We start from the raw sequence: 16,050 nt of genomic DNA, 5'->3' as shown, positions 1-16,050 counted from the left end.
ACATTCTTCATTTTCTGTTTGAATCTTTTTTGGTACAAAGAATGCCTAAGAATAGAAGTGTTTCAGGGTCATCTCATATCACTTAAATCATTCCTTTTAAACTCAATTGAAGATTCTCTATGGGATATTTGGAGATAGTTCACAATAATTATTTTTCTTCAAAAAACACAGATTGAAGCAGATGAGTTTAAGCCTTGATCTGCAAACTTAGGGATATATTTATACATTGCAAGTATCAGGAGTCCTTAACTAGCTAATAGTCTTGTGCGAAATACTCTTTGTAATAGGCTCATGAAAACAAGTACATACTAAATTGGGTCAGATGAATGGAAGGATCATAAAGTCCCAAAATGTATGGTTTTAAGGGAATAAGTTATCTAGTGTATCTGAGGCTATGTGGTTGAATTAATTTGCACATAAAGGGTCACAAGGTATAATCATTTGGCAAGAGGATATACGTCTACAGCTCAAAACATAGTTTCAATAAATGGTTATTAATAAAATATATGCTCACATTGGTGACATCCATGAAGCCTTTCTTTACCTCTTGTCCCCCTAACCCAAAACAAAACAAAACAAAAAAACCAAATACAAAAGCAAAAACAAAAATTTGGATGTAATTGAAGGTTTATTATACCCATGTCTTTCTTTATAATTATGTCACATATTTTTGCTTGACTAAAAGATATGTTATTTGTCTTTGCCTTTCTTTTAACGTTTTAAAATACAGAATCATACGATGTATAGGTTCTACAGTTAGATTTTGCAGTTTGCTGAGATTCATCAGTTTTATGTGTACGGATTTTTTTTTTTAAGTTTTTACTGTGGCATAGTGGTGTGTAGCATTCATACAATATAATTAATTTTGCATAGTATTACTGAAATTTGGATTCTTCCTAGGCTTTTGTTTTTATTATTTTTTTTATCATTGTCATCATAAATATGTTAATACGAGTACTGTGGCTGTGAATATTTGTATAATTGTTCTATAAATATTGATGCACTCCTCTAGATCAGGCATTCTCAAAGTGTGATCACAGATCAGCAGGCTCAGCATTACTTGGAAATCATTTAGAAACAGAAAATCTTGGTGTGGGCATTTAGCATAGAGATTAATATGCCTCAAACCCCATATCAGAGTACCAGGTTTTGATTCCATGTCTCTTCTTCCTGATTCCAGATCCAGGTGGTAACTAATGTAGGTTCTTGGAGATAGTAGTGATGATTCAAGTACTTGAGACCCTGGTATCTACAGCTGCTGAATTTGGCTAGGCGCAGCAGCAGATGTTGTAGGCATTTGGAAACAGAAGCAGCAGATTGTAGCTTACTTTCTCTCTCATGCTCTCTTTCTCTGGAAGAAAGAAAGAAATAGGTGGTTTTTTTTAATGTAAAAAATGCTTTGAGAATAACAGTCTGTGCTTATCCCTCTGTGAGATCCTGTAATGTGCTAGAGATTAAGAATGATTCTGTGGTCTCAGAATTATTAAACTATGGGTTTGTATGTGTCCTCAGCACTTCAAAAAATGCTACATTATTTTCAGAAATGATTGTACCAGTTTATCATCCTACACACACTGTACAAGAATCCTTGTTGCTCTAAATAGGTAATTCTGAAAGTCAGCTGCCATTTTTATCATTTATGGAAAGAGTACTACAGCTCTGCCACCCTGTCCCTAGATCAGTTAAATCAGAATGTCTAGGAATGAAGTCTAGCAATATTTTTTTTAAGAAGAAGAACTTCCAAGGCTGCTTTAATGGGAAGATGGTATTGAAAACTGTTGGTATGTACCCTGAGTAATACTTAATATTGTAGCAATTAATATATTTTGCCACACATGGAGGAGGAGAACATCTTATTTCTGTGTTCTGTTGGCATTTACTTGATGACTAATGAAAGATTGCACCATTAAGACCATTTGTGGGCCATTTTAGAAGCCATTTGTTTTCTCTTATGTAAAATGCTCGCTTGAGTCTTTTTGCCTTTTCTTTTGTTGTGCCACTCATTTTGATGTTGTTTTCCACAGGATTTTGATGTTTTTCGGACAGTAATTTGTTGTTACTTATGTATTTCAAATGATTTCCTGGATTTTCTTTCATCTTCTTCATGGGGTGTTTCCATGAAGAATTATTGCTATTTAAAATGCAGTCTGAGTCATAAGCTTTGTCTTTTGGTGTTTTTGTATCTGATTTGTATTTTGGTAGAATTCATGGGGGGGAAGATTTTGCCTGCAGTGTTTGATTATGTCTGTGAACGGGTATTTCTTTTTATTTTTCCCGTTGGGGAAGTAAATGTGGGTGAGTTTTAAGGTTTCTTCCTTAATTTCTTTTCAGCTTGGTTTTCACCTAAAAACATACTTTAAAAATTTTATCCACCATTTTAGATGTTCTACAAACTGATAACCTTCTGGCAACTAGTCAACTATTTTGTTAGAAGTAGAAGTTGTTTGTTTGTTTGTTTGTTTGCTTTGTTTTTTTTTTCCCCCAATTGTGTCTCTAGGGTCCTTTTATTGAGAAGCAGGAAAAAATAATAGCTACTGCCCAATGCCCACCATGTTTATATTAGTGTATTTGACATCAAGTGTTGTTTATTCTTAATTTAACAGGAAAATATCAGCTGATGAAGGATACCTGATGTGTCAAAATGTTCAACATGGAACTGACACTGTAGCATGGAAGGTTAAAATATTGCTAGCAATGTCATTATCCTATATGGGCCTAGGTTAGAGTCCTGGATACTTTATATCCAACTGAGTTTCTTGCTAATGTCCTCTAAAAGGCAGTGAAAGGTGGCCTAAATGCTTTGGATCCTGCCAACCATTTGGCCATCCAAATGGCCATCCAGGCTGTTGTAGTCATTTGAGGACTAAAAACAATTAATAGAGTCCCTCTCTTTTTCTGTGTCACTCTACCTTTCAAATAAGTAAGCAAGCAAGTAAATAAATATTTTGAAAAATGCCCAGGATGCTTTAGTTTTGTTTCTTTTCTGGGTACTTGTTTCCATTTACTATCATTTACTATAATTTTGGATGCAAGAATTTGGAAGTAGTACTTACCTTAAAATGGATAAATAATGACAGCAAATCCTATATGGTGATTTCTAGAACATTTTTTAAACTAATTGAAATTATTTACTTATGCATATAAAAATCTTGTGAATTGAATCAAGTTTGTGCTTACATGTGTTTTTCCTCACGGAATGAGATTTGTTTCCATCTCTGGATCCACAGAAGAGTGGTAGCATTCCAATGTACCATGGTTCATTTAACTGTGTGGTCATTTCTCTTTGTACTAGCTTTCATGGTCTTCACAGAATCATGTAGCTTCATATGCCCAGGTCATTATCATAGAGGAGAGGCAAGAACTGTGGCACAGCATGTTCAGATGCTGCTTTCAATTCTTGCATCTCATATTAGAGCATCTGTTTGAGTCCCTGATGGCTCCATGCTTTTATACATGGAAGAGGAACAGATGATGGAGCAAGTATTGGATCCTTGCTACCCATATGGGCAACTCAGATGTAGCTGCAGGCTTTGGCTTGGAACCGCCTGATATTGTAACCATTTGGGAAAGTCAGTCAGGAGATGGAAATCTCTCTTCTCTGTCTCTCCTAGTCTCTGAAACCTTTCCTTTCAAAGAAATAGCTATTTTCTTAAACCATGAAGGAAACATATAAACTAACAGTTCAGTGATTGAATGTAGCATTAATATTTACCTTTAGTGTACTTGGATAAAATTTCAAGAGAGTTTTTCTGAGCAGTCCACATAAAGCACACTGTACCATTCAACTTTCAAGTCTTCTAATTTGTTACCACCCTTACAACCATACAGTTGGGGAGGTAGTGGGGAAAAGGGAAGAAAGGAATTCCTGTGCCTAAAAAAACAATAATAAAAACAATTTGAAACAAAACAACAACAACATAAAAACATACTGGTTTGATAGATTGGGTCTTTGACTGTCACAGTATGATTCACATTTAGAAACATCTACCTATGATATTTTATAGTAATAAAAGATTATATTGGTTTGTGTCAGTTAGTCATGACCCTGAAAAAGTGATACCTAAACAGAATATAGTATAAGAAATATGTTGTTTAGCTGTCATCCTTTTTTGTCTATCAAAAAGCTATTATGTATTTGAGAAGGTTTCTTAAAATTAGAATATATATTATGTTAATCTTATTACTTTAAAATATATAATTCATAAAAGATTATTAACATCTGTGTTCTATTTAAGAATAATGTTACATTTATTTATGTACTGTTTCATTTTAAAAAATTTTAATGATATCTACATAGTTGTTCAGGATAGGAAGGATTGAGGATTAGGAAAAAGTGGGCGTGATAATTGTTTTCAAATTTTCTATTTGTTATTTTTGTATCTGGGGAAAAGTGGGGAGATAAGGGAAGAAGCCATTCCAAGCCTCCAAACCATCCCAGTACCCAGAGATAGGGAACGACCACCCAATATCAATCCAGGGTCCCTGGTATGGTGCATGCTGCGAGGTTCTACCTGCTGGGGTCTGTGCAGTAGGTTTGAATAAAATGAAGGTGTGAAGAGAACAGCCCCCATGCTTGTCAGGGCCAAGGGAGCTTCCAGCTATTTGGCAGGGCCCAGTGGATTTCTCTCTGATCACCTTAATGCTGTTTCACCCCCTGTTTGCGTGGACACTCAAGCACCCCACTAAGAATTCTGTAATCTATTGAGGCATTGTTTGCCCCGGTGAGATGGCTTTTTGCAGCCAACATGAGCTTGAGAGTTAATGTTACTGATAATGTCTTGGTGAGTGGGCCTTTAACTGTGCACAAGAGTACAATTAAGCTCATGATGTTTCAGACACCTTATTGTATGCCTACCCATTGCCATGAAATCTGGCCCAGACATTTAGCATGCTTTCTGGGAAATGGCTTGATAAGAATTTTACAAACTAATGGAAGTGATGAGAGTATGGGCTGAAACTGCTATGACAAAAAAATATATAGCTACTGGGACCCTAAAAGCTATCCTGTTATTGGGACCTAAAAAGCTATCCAGTTAGAACTACTGTGACCCTAAAGACCATCCTGCTATGACAAAGAACATAGCTACTGTGACCCTAAAGGCTATCCTGCTATGGCCAAAAATATAGTTACTGTGACCTTAAAGGTTAGCCTGTCCTTGCAACTCTTCAGAACATAGAAAATGTAGTTGCTTTAGCTGCTTTCATAATTCTTTAGCTAAAGGAAATATAGGGTGATTTTACTAACATCATAAAGATATACTTTTGATTATTGTTTGATCGTTCATGAGGTTATAGTACCTGCAGTTGTAGAGGGATTTAATGTTTGAAACTTTTTGTCTTAGATATTTTTGTTTTTTCTCTTTTGATGTATTTCTCCCATTAAGTGATGGCTAAGTTGTAGAATAAGAATTGTAGTAGGAGTGTATTACTGAATAAGATGTGAGAAATTCTTAGCTGCAATGTCAGAATGGATAATGCCCTGTCTTAAGGTGAAACAATTTGTAGAATTATCTTTGGAAACATTCACTTGTCCATTGTAGAGTTGAAACTTAAATGGAGTAAACATGGCTCACTACTAATTGCAATTCTTTCCACCATCATAACTCTTGCTTTACTTGTATAGTTAACAAACTGTGTGAGCTTGCAGGCCTAATGGCCTTTAGTACCAATGGTCCCTAATCCCCATAAACCAAGACCCCATACTTACTAACACATACATAATTCAAGGTAGGGTTCTGGTTGTCACAGGTGTGCCAAGGATAGAACCCAGACTTGAGGAGAGCAGGTAGGGGCTGGCAAGCCGAGATAAGCAAGGAAGTGTTAGAATCAGGTTAGAATAAGCATTGGAACCTAGTAAGGGGGTCATTGTGAGATTCAGTTCCCCTTTAGAGTTGTTCCAATTTAGTCAATGATGAGACATATGCATGAGAATGTCGATTACAAATATGGAAATTGGGATCCAGTTCAGTAGCCTAATGGCTAAAGTTCTCACCTTCCATGTGCCAGGATCCAATATGGGTACCAGTTTGTATCCTAGAAGCTTCATTTCTCTTTTAGCTCTCTGCCTGTGGCCCGGGAAAGTAGTATAGAATGGCCCAAAGCCTTGGGACACTGCACCTGTGTGGGAGACCTGGAAGAAGATCCTGATTCAGCTGAACTCTGGTCCTTGTAGCCACTTGGGGAGTGAATCAGTGGATGGGTGATCTTTCTCTCTGTCTCTCCTTCTCTCTATAAATCTGAGTTCATAATAAAAATAAATACATATTTTTTAATAGAGTGTGAAACTTGAGGATGGGCATGAGTAGTAATGGTTAGAAATTGGTTGTGGGTATTAGCACTGAAGTGAAAGTTGTCCTAGGAGAGTCAACAAGGCTTCTAGAGGACCAAACATAATCTGAATTTCAAATGATTTAAATGTAAGTTTCTCTACCTGAACCAAGTTAAAGATCAATTATGTAGGAAACCTGTATTAACTGGCTGTTTATAGATTCAGTTGGTATAGCCCATAGTCAGGAATTGTTCTCATCAGGTTTTCAAAGCCTACCCTTACTTTTACCAACCAATGTGGCTTTTAAATTAGTGACTCCATGTAGAGGATTTGTTCTCCTGAATGCTAAAAACCAGTTAATTAGCATTTGGTATATTGTCTCTTACTAATCGAATTTGAAATTTATAGAAATGTTAGGAATTCCAAATCAAAATGAGAGAATTAGACCAAATCCACTTGACAAGAATTTATTTTGCATCAGATGAACACAAAATTCTTTTATATGCCTATTATAATTTCACTGTGTATGCAAGCGCATACCTTGCCCCTTTGAACCTATAATCTTAATAAAGGCAGAATCTTGAGTGGTGAATGCACTGGGAATTACATAGTAAGGCAGTCAGAATGTTTGTTGAAAGGAAGAAGAAAAAATATATGTGTCATCAAATATATTGATGACACATTGATGTGTCATCAATGTGCTTGCCATTTGAAAGAATAAAAACAACACATGAATCTGATTTATATTAATTATGCACACAAACAAGTACTAGTTTAAGGCATAAACTGTTAAGTAATGAAAAACATGGCATAATAAATTGCATTAAGGAATTGAGTTTTCTGATCATTCAAAGTGGGGGAGAGGTCTGTTAAGATGAATGGGAATTTAGTCAAGACGTAGGAGAAAATGTTCCTTATTTGAATTTTTAAAAATATTAAACTATCATGTAATTAAAATAATAGTATTTGATGTCCTGTTTATATAAAATAGTGTAATATATTTTAAAATACAGGCTGAAATCCATATGTGCAACATAAATTCACTAAGAATGGACCTAACTCAGTTCTTCTGGTCCTAACATGAATTAATTAATGAGATATAAGACAAAAAAGAAAGGTTATATTTTAGCAAGAAGGAAAGGGCATCACGGTTCAATACCTTTAACTTAACTAACCTTTAAGTGTGCAATTAACATTTAAAGAAAATAAAGCTTTGGAAGCATTATAGAGTAATTGAAGAAATATCAAAAGTAGTTTAAAACCTGTGGTCTGTTAGAAGAAATTCCTTCAGATAACATTGACAGTCATCAGAAAGGGAATTTGTGATGAGTAAAAGGTGAAGAAAATAGCTATTAATTTGGTAACATATCTGCTTTCTCCTTTGTTGTTTTCTTTGTGAAACTCAGCCCACTGACATTTTCTAGAATGAAACTTTCATACTGACCTAGTATTGATCTTTGAAATAAAAATACTGAAATCTTTGAGAGAAAAAAAATACTGCTCTGTAGTAAGCAGCAGCAGCAGTGGTTGGGGGCCGGGGAAGGCAGGTAGAAATGGAAGAGTTTGTGCCTTGAAACTGCAAGATATTTGCCTATAAAACCACAGTTCGTCAGAATCTGTTGGAGTTAAAACAAATGTATAATTTCCAGCCTCAACTTGTATAAACCGCTTTTCACATACAGGGAGTATACTGAATGTTTGAACTATTGTCTCACCTTTCTCATTTAGAGAGCAGAGATAGCCATGGTATCCAGGACATCATCTTAATTTTCTTAAGTACATAGTTTTTGGCAATGTGAATTTCACACACTGGTTTGATTCACATCTGTTGCCTGTATTTTTCTTGCTGCTATTCCTAACTGCTGTTATATGACCAAAATACTGTTCAAAAATCCTTGCCATGGATGTTCCTAGGAGTCTCAAGGAACAACTTACACATTCCACAAAATGAAGTGTCAGTTTACCTGTGTCAGCTGTGAATAATTTTGCCCATTTTCTCTTTTGAACCCCATTCATGGGGACAGCTATGTGTGGGCATTAGGAAGAGTTTCCCATGGGGCATAGCTGGTGACATATTGAAGCCATCTAGGTGCCAAGGCTATGGGATATTCTGTGGAAAGGAGGGAAACAAATCTTATCTTCTCCTTTTACTTGTTCCGAGTGGTGCCAAAACTGTGCTTGTATCATAACTTTGTTTTCCATGACACTCAGATATTTAACTGTTCTGGGGGTGAGTAGGCTGGGCCTGGAGACACATGCTAAAAACAAATAGGTTGAAGTCAGAAGCACTCAAAACTTTCTAAATTGTGAGGTTTTTACTGGACTCAACCTAAATGCTTGCTACCGACTTTTCTTCCTTTAGGTATCTGTCCCAGTAGGCCCTTTAATCATCCACAGAAGTAGAATTGAGGCTGATTCCTAGTACTATCCACATCTGTCTTAGGATGTACCTTGAACCCCCTATTTTTAACAGTGTTATGTCTTGTTATGCTTTTCATGGGTGGAAGGAGTAAATGGAGGCAAATGATCACTACAGACAGCCTCTCTCTCTCCTATGCATCTTCTTTACTATTATTATTGCATTTTTTTAGCATATTGGTTACTCAATACCATGTCAATTAATTCCATAATGTTGTAAATTGTTGTTGATGTTGTGTTGGGGCCTTTAATTGATCGGGATGATATTCTTCCAACTCTACCTTCAGACCAGAGATGGTCTCCCCAACAGGACATTGAATTTATCTGGACAATAAGATGCTGGACTCTATGCTGGGTATATGTTTGAATTTGAACTGTACTACTGCAACAGGGTGGAGGGATCCACCATGGGGGGAGGGCATGGGGAAGAGTTGAGGAATCCCAGAGCCTGTGAAACTGTGTCACATAATGCAACGTAATTAATTTAAAAAATTGTTAAAAGGAAATTTTTTCACAGTGTTATGAACAGTCTGTCTCTCATTGATTATTGGTTCATTGGTTACATCACAATATTTTATTGTGTGTGCTACAGACTGTGTAAGGGTGTAATAATAATATAATTTACAGGTACTATTTTTAGGATTGACATTGTTTCATGTTACATTAAGGCAAACATATGAGATCTAACCTTTTGGGCTTGGCTCATTTCTCTTAGCATAATGGTTTCCAGTTGGACCCATTTGGCCATGGAGAAATGCATTGCTTTTTAATAGCTGAGTAGTATTCCATAGAGTAGATGAACCATAGTTTCCTTATCCAGTCTTCTGTTGATAGGCATTTTGGTTGCTTCCAAGTTTTTGTAATTATTGATTATGCTGTAAACATAGGGGTGCATTATGATTTCTTGTGTAACAGGTGTTTTGGATATATACCTACAAGTGCTATTGCTGGGTCATATGGTATGCAGATTTTCAGTTGTTTGAGTGTTCTCCGTACTGATTTCCATAGAGGCTGCACCAACCTGCAATCCCACCAGTAGTGGCATAGGGTTCATTTTTCCCGTATCCTCGCCAGCAAGTCTTGTTGGTGGTTTTTGTATGTGAGCAATTCTTTTTTTTTTTTTAAAGATTTATTTTTATTATTTTGTTATTGGAAAGGCGGATATACAGAGAGGAGAGACAGAGAGGAAGATCTTCCATCCGATGATTCACTCCCCAAGTGAGCACAACGGGTCGATACTACGCTGATCCGAAGCCAGGTGCCTCTTCCGGGTCTCCCACGCGGGTGCAGGTTCCCAAAGCTTTGGGCCATCCTCGACTGCTTTCCCAGGCCACAGGCAGGGAGCTGGAAGGGAAGCAGGGCTGCCGGGATTAGAACTGGCACCCATATGGGATCCCGGGCGTGCAAGGCAAGGACCTTTAACCACTTGCGCCACCACGCCGGGCCCTATGTGAGCAATTCTTACTGGCATTAGGTGGTACCTCAGTGGTGTCTTAAGTTGGATTTCCCTTATTGCCTGGGAGCTTGAGTATTTTCCATATGTTTGTTGGCAATTTGGATTTGTTCCTTTGTAAAGTGTCTGCCCATTTCCCATGCCCATTTCTTGAATGGTTGGTTTGTATTGTCGTTTTGGTTGTTCTGGAGATCTTTGTATATTCTGGAGATTGGCCACTTGTTTCCTGTGTGGTGTGCAAAGATCTTCTCCCATTCTGTGGGTTGCTTTTTTGCTTTGTTGATTGTTTCTTTTGCTGTGCAGAAGCTTCTTAGTTTGATGTAGTCCCATTTGTTTATTTTGATCTTGATTGCTTTTGGTGAGTTTTTTTAAGGAAGTCAGGGCCTACACCTAAATCTTGCAGAATGTTTCCATCATTTTCTTACAATAGTTTGAAGGTTTCTGGATGTAGGCTTAGGTCTTTTATTCATTTAGATTTGATCTTAGTGTATCATGAAAGATGTGGGTCTATCTTCTTGTTTCTGCAGGCTATCAATCAGTTGTCCCAAGAGCATTTATTGAAGAGACCTTCCTTTTTCCCTGGATTGTCATCTGTTTTTTGTCAAAGATCATTTGGCTGAACCTGTGTGGGTTCCCTTCTGTTGTTTCTATTCTACTCCATGAATCCTTCTCTCTATCTTTGTGCCACTACCAGGCTGTTTTAACAACCACCGCCCTATTGTGTATCCAGAGGTCTGGGATTGTGATCCCCCTGTTAGATTCCTATTCTTCAGGATGGTTCTACTATTCATGTTTTTTTTGTGTGTTTTTCTAGATGAACCCTTGTATAATTTTTCCAGCTCTATGAAGAATGTTCTGGGTAGTTTGATTGGGATTGCGTTGAATGTATTATTATGTGTCTTCTTATCACCTTCCTCTTCCCATCAGGAATTCATGAACATGAAAATGTTTTATGGCACAATTAGTCTTTGCATCTTTGCCCACGGAGTTTAGTATTACGTCAAAAAATCAGCTATTTTTAAGCATATAGGATGATGAACACTTTCAAACTCCTACAGCGAGTTGACAAATTAAAACTATAAAATTAATCTGTATTTGCCACAGAATTAAGAATATAAATTGTATTCTAGTTATTGAAATAGGACCTACTAAGCTCTGGTGGTCCATAAACTTACAATTTACTGACAAAACAGAATCCAAAGTCAGAATCTGTCCAAGCCCACTGAATGTGTTAAATATTTCATAAAGCTGAGCAGAGAAGAAAGGATACATCACCTCCCACTGTGGAGCTTGCATTCTGAAGTGAGTTATCAGGTTATCTATAGCTAGACATGATATAAAATAACAGCAGAAACTTTCACATTCTGAGCTAAAATTCTATTTTCAGCTTGATTTATTTCATAGTATTTTAAAATTGAGATGAAGAGTTTTAAGTATACAGAACTGAATTTTTAAAATAATTTTAATAATATTCTTAATCTTTCTAATTTAATTTCAATAAAAAAGGCAAAACTGAATCTTTTCTGTAATAATGGACTGATATACTTCACAAGGAATCCCACTAACAGAAACAAAAATAGAAATAGTTGAATAATTTCCATGCCTCAAAATACTGTGGACAAAATGGAAATGATACCTGAACATTAAAAAAATGGGCCTGTTGTTCTTGCATAGTTGTGTAGGGCATGTTTTTCTGGAATGCTGATATAGGCTGCCATTTGCAATGCTGGCATTCTGTATGGACACCATTTAGTGTCCTGGTTCTGCCACTTCAATCTAGTTCCCTGCTAATGTGCATGGGGAAGCAGTAAAAGATACCCCAAGTATTTGGGCCCCTGTTACTCAAGTTGAATACCTGCGTGGAGTCCCAGCCTTCTAATTTGGCCTGGCCCAACCCTGGTCATTGAAGCCATTTGAGAAATGAGACAGAAAATGGAAAATCTCTTTTGGCCTTCACCTCATCTTCTGTTTCTCTTCTCTTTGTACTACTGCATTCCAGCTAAATAAATGGAACGAGAGAGAGAGAGTGAGAAAGAAACTCTAATATTCCTATTTAATAAAACCAAATAATTAATGTTCTTTGTTGTTCATGCATGTATGCAATTGTATACATCTCTGAGTCAAAGGGCACAGTTTTTCAAAACTTGAACCTCAACTAATTAGATGCTGGGTTACCTTTAGTGAAATAGAACTTAATAGAAAGCCAAAACGTAAAGGGAGGACAGGAAGGATAAATGAGGAAAACAAAGGGGCACTTATGACAGGCTATAATATTTAGACTGTATTGAGCTTATACTATATGGAACTTAACCATGTATATTGCCTATCCTGCTTACTTTTATTATGGATAAGTACATAACATGCAAAATGTACTGTTTTACCCACTTTTAAGTGATTAAATGGCATTTACATTTACATTTCTATGCAGCCATCACCCTTACTCTAGAAATCTTTTATATCCCCAAATCGAAATTCTGTACCCAATGAACAGTAACTCCCTGCATCCTAAACTATGGATATAAGTAGCTGCAATTCCATTTTCTGTCTCTAAAAAAAAATTGCTTATTTTAGATAATTAATATCAATGGAATGATGAAATATTTGTGCTTTCTCTTCATATTTCACTAAGCAAAGTGTCAAGGTTTATCTTTGTTAGTGTGTTTATCAAAATATTATTCTAGGCTAAATGCCGTGGTTCAGCAAATAAAGCTGCTACTTAGGACACCTGCAACCCATGTTGGTTACTCTTCATCTGATCTAGCTTTCTGTTGATGTATCCTGGGAGGCAGCAGGTGATAGCTGAAATACTTCACTCCCTCCCAGCCTTGATGGAACCTGAATGGTATTCTAGGATTCCAGTTCTTGTGGGCATCTAGAAAGTAAACCCTCTTTCATGTTTATCTGCAAAAATAAAAAGTACATATATACCACATTTTATTAATGTATTACTGGATAGTTACGTGGTTATTTTCACCTTCTGAATATTTAATAGTGATGTTATATATACTTCTGCACCATTTCTGTTTGAGACCTATTTGCAGTTCCCTGTTTGTGTATGTACATGTCTAGGTGTATTGGTTCAGTATCTCCAGAAAAGCAAACATAGTAGCCGATCTATTATTGTGAGAATATGTTTCATTCCATTAGGGAGACTGAGAAGTCCCCTGTCTTGTCATTTGCATATTCACCTGAGGGGAGACAGTAACACAATTCTAGTCCCACTGCTGGGTCTGAAGGCTTGTGGAGCAGGGAAGATGAAAAAGCAGTACAAATTCCAGTTGAATGACACGAGATGGTCTATATCTCAGTTCAAGCAGGTAGTCCAGAAACATAATGGAGCAGATTCATCCTTTAGCCGTCTACTTCTACTCAACTCTCAATAGATTGAAGTCTCCTCACATGGGGGAGTGGAATCTGTATATGCTAATTCAGAATCTGATCTCATCTAGAAACACCCTAATAGACACACCTAGAAATTATATTTGATCTGAACATCCTGTGACTTGACCAAGTTGATATATTAATCACATGAGTGGCAGAAGTGTTGATTATATAACAATTCCATTTAAATTTTGAGAACCCACCACACTGTTTTCCGATGATCGTTGTGCCGTTTTATCTCTTCTCAAGCGATACATAAGTTTTCTGTATTTCCACATTCATACCAACTTGTTGTCTTCATTTTTGGATAACAGCCATTCTAGTGAGAATGAAGCAGTAGTTACTGTGATTGCTATTTTGATACTATTATGAATGGATTTTTTTCTTTGCTTTTTAGAGTTTTGCTAATGCATGCAAATGCAACTAATTTTTGCCTGTTGGTTGTATAAGCTGAAGTTTTGCTGAACTCGCTTATTAGCATAACATATCCCGCCCCCCCCCCCCCCGGGCCCCAGCTACTTGCATGGTGGCTCAACAAGCTTATTCTCTGCCTGTAAGGGAACCCGTTAGGGTGCCCTCATAGTTGGATTTTTTTGAGGACTTTCTATAAGATTGCAAACTGCTGATCTCTCACTATATTCCCATATTACAGAAATATAGTGTTCTTGCCTGTTCTTTAGATGACACTAATCCCATTCATACAGCCTTGACCCTTTTGACCTAACTAGCTTCCAAAGGCCTTATTTCTAAAACTGTCATTAAGGGTTAGAGTCAGCATGTGAATTTTGCAGGGGCTCAAGCATTTAATCTGTAACAGGCCTCAAAATTTAGTATTCATCAGAATTCACCACTTAAGTTTAAATGTTCATTATATGTAGATGTGCATTTTGTAATTAAATATAGATATTTTAAACAATGGTATGTGTTTCTACAAGTTTATAACATTGAAGAGGAGTCCAGCAGGGCAGCCTAGTGGCTGAAGACCTCACCTTGTGCACACTGGAATTCCATATGGGTACCGATTCAAGTCCCAGCTGCTCTGTTTCCTATACAGTATGGGTTTTGGTTCATGTCCCAGCTGCTCCAGTTCCATTACAGCTCCTTGACTGTGGCCTGGGAAAGCAGTTACGGTTGGCACAAAGCCTTGGGACCCTGCACTTGTGTGGGCGATCCGGAAAAAGCTCCTGGCTCCTGGCTTTGGATTGGCTCAGCTCTGGTCACTGTGGCTACTTGGGGATAGAACCAGCGGATGGAAGATCTTTGTCTCTCCTCTGTATATATCTTTCTTTCCAATAAAAATAAGTAGTTCTTAAAAAAAAGATTGAAGAGGATTCTGAGTTTTGAAAAAGCATGACTAGCAAATATTTTAGTATTATTATATTTGAGCTAATTCTGGGAAGTATTTTCATGTTTTCAATTTAAATTGACCAACTGTAATGAAAAATAATGCTTAAAATATTGGGCTATGTGTTTAGGTCACTTAAGGTTGCTCAGTTTTGACATTCCTATGTAATCCTACATAACACATATGTAATGGTGTCCATAGAAGCCAAACAATTTTATATACTTTATTCGTATTTATTTGCAGTCTGTTTTAATTCAATTTTTGAGAGAAGAAGGAGGAGAATATTCTGGTACCATATGACAACTACATTCTGGTACTATAATACAATTATATGTAGAAAGTTACTATCCTAGTAGTTAAGCATTTTACAATTGTTCATATATCTTTGGAATAATAATAATAAAAGTGAGCCTTTATATTTTTTTATTTCTTTTTAGAACCTAATAAAACATCTTCCTGAACAGAAGGTACTCAATGAACTAGCACAGCTGAAAAATGAATATGATGACCTCTGTGAGCCCGAACAATTTGGAGTTGTGGTATGTATTGCGAGCATAAAGCCCACAAATCAGCTGGGAGGTGACACTTGTCAAAAACAGTGAAAAGAAAAGCATTTCAAGTGTCTTTATTTTTTTCTGTATAGCTAAGTAATGTAGTGTTGTCTGTCCAAAGTCCTAATGTAGCTGTCATTGTCTGTCATTTTATTGAAGATAATTAAATTGACTTCTATACATGCAAAATATCTTTGGGTACCTTACCAGATGGTCTTTATAATAGTATATGTAATAGTTGTATATGTAATGTTTTATATAGGATTTTATTTGCTATTTTTTTATTTAGATATTTCTGTTACTATCTAGCCCCAAAAATTTTAGACTGAAATAAAAGGGTAATAACAAGCCTTGGGAAGCAGCATCGATGCCTTAAGTAACTGCTATGCTGCCACCATCTAGGAGACTGTTTAATTCAGCTCATGTTTCCTGGTTTCAGCTTCCAACCCAGCCCAAGGCATTATAATTTTTCTTGAATCTATCTTTATTTACCTGAAAGGCACTGGAGGGGTGGAAGAGGGTGGTATAGGGAGGAGAAAATCTTCTATATGCTGTTTTATTCCCTAATGGCTACAACAGCCAGAACTTAACCAGGCCAATGCCAGAACCCTGGAACTCCGTGCAGATCTCCCAC

General features: G+C 36.7%; 1 protein-coding gene across 6 annotated transcripts in view; it reads left to right on the top strand.

The window, feature by feature from the left end:
• DIAPH2 (diaphanous related formin 2) overlaps positions 1-16,050 on the top strand; it is an 830,745-nt gene that overhangs the window by 360,171 nt on the left and 454,524 nt on the right. For all 6 annotated transcript variants that reach the window (XM_040999826.1, XM_040999825.1, XM_040999824.1 and 3 more), the window contains one exon: positions 15,303-15,404. In XM_040999826.1, coding sequence (XP_040855760.1) covers positions 15,303-15,404 — 102 coding nt within the window. The remainder of the gene's footprint in view (positions 1-15,302; positions 15,405-16,050) is intronic.

This window comes from Ochotona curzoniae, unplaced genomic scaffold, assembly GCF_017591425.1.
Source record: "Ochotona curzoniae isolate NIBS_2020 unplaced genomic scaffold, NIBS_Ocur_1.0 scaffold_1852, whole genome shotgun sequence".
In the NCBI taxonomy this organism is placed as follows: domain Eukaryota; kingdom Metazoa; phylum Chordata; class Mammalia; order Lagomorpha; family Ochotonidae; genus Ochotona; species Ochotona curzoniae.
Note: the sequence above shows the minus strand (reverse complement) of the source record. Positions and strands in the feature narration are given on the sequence as shown.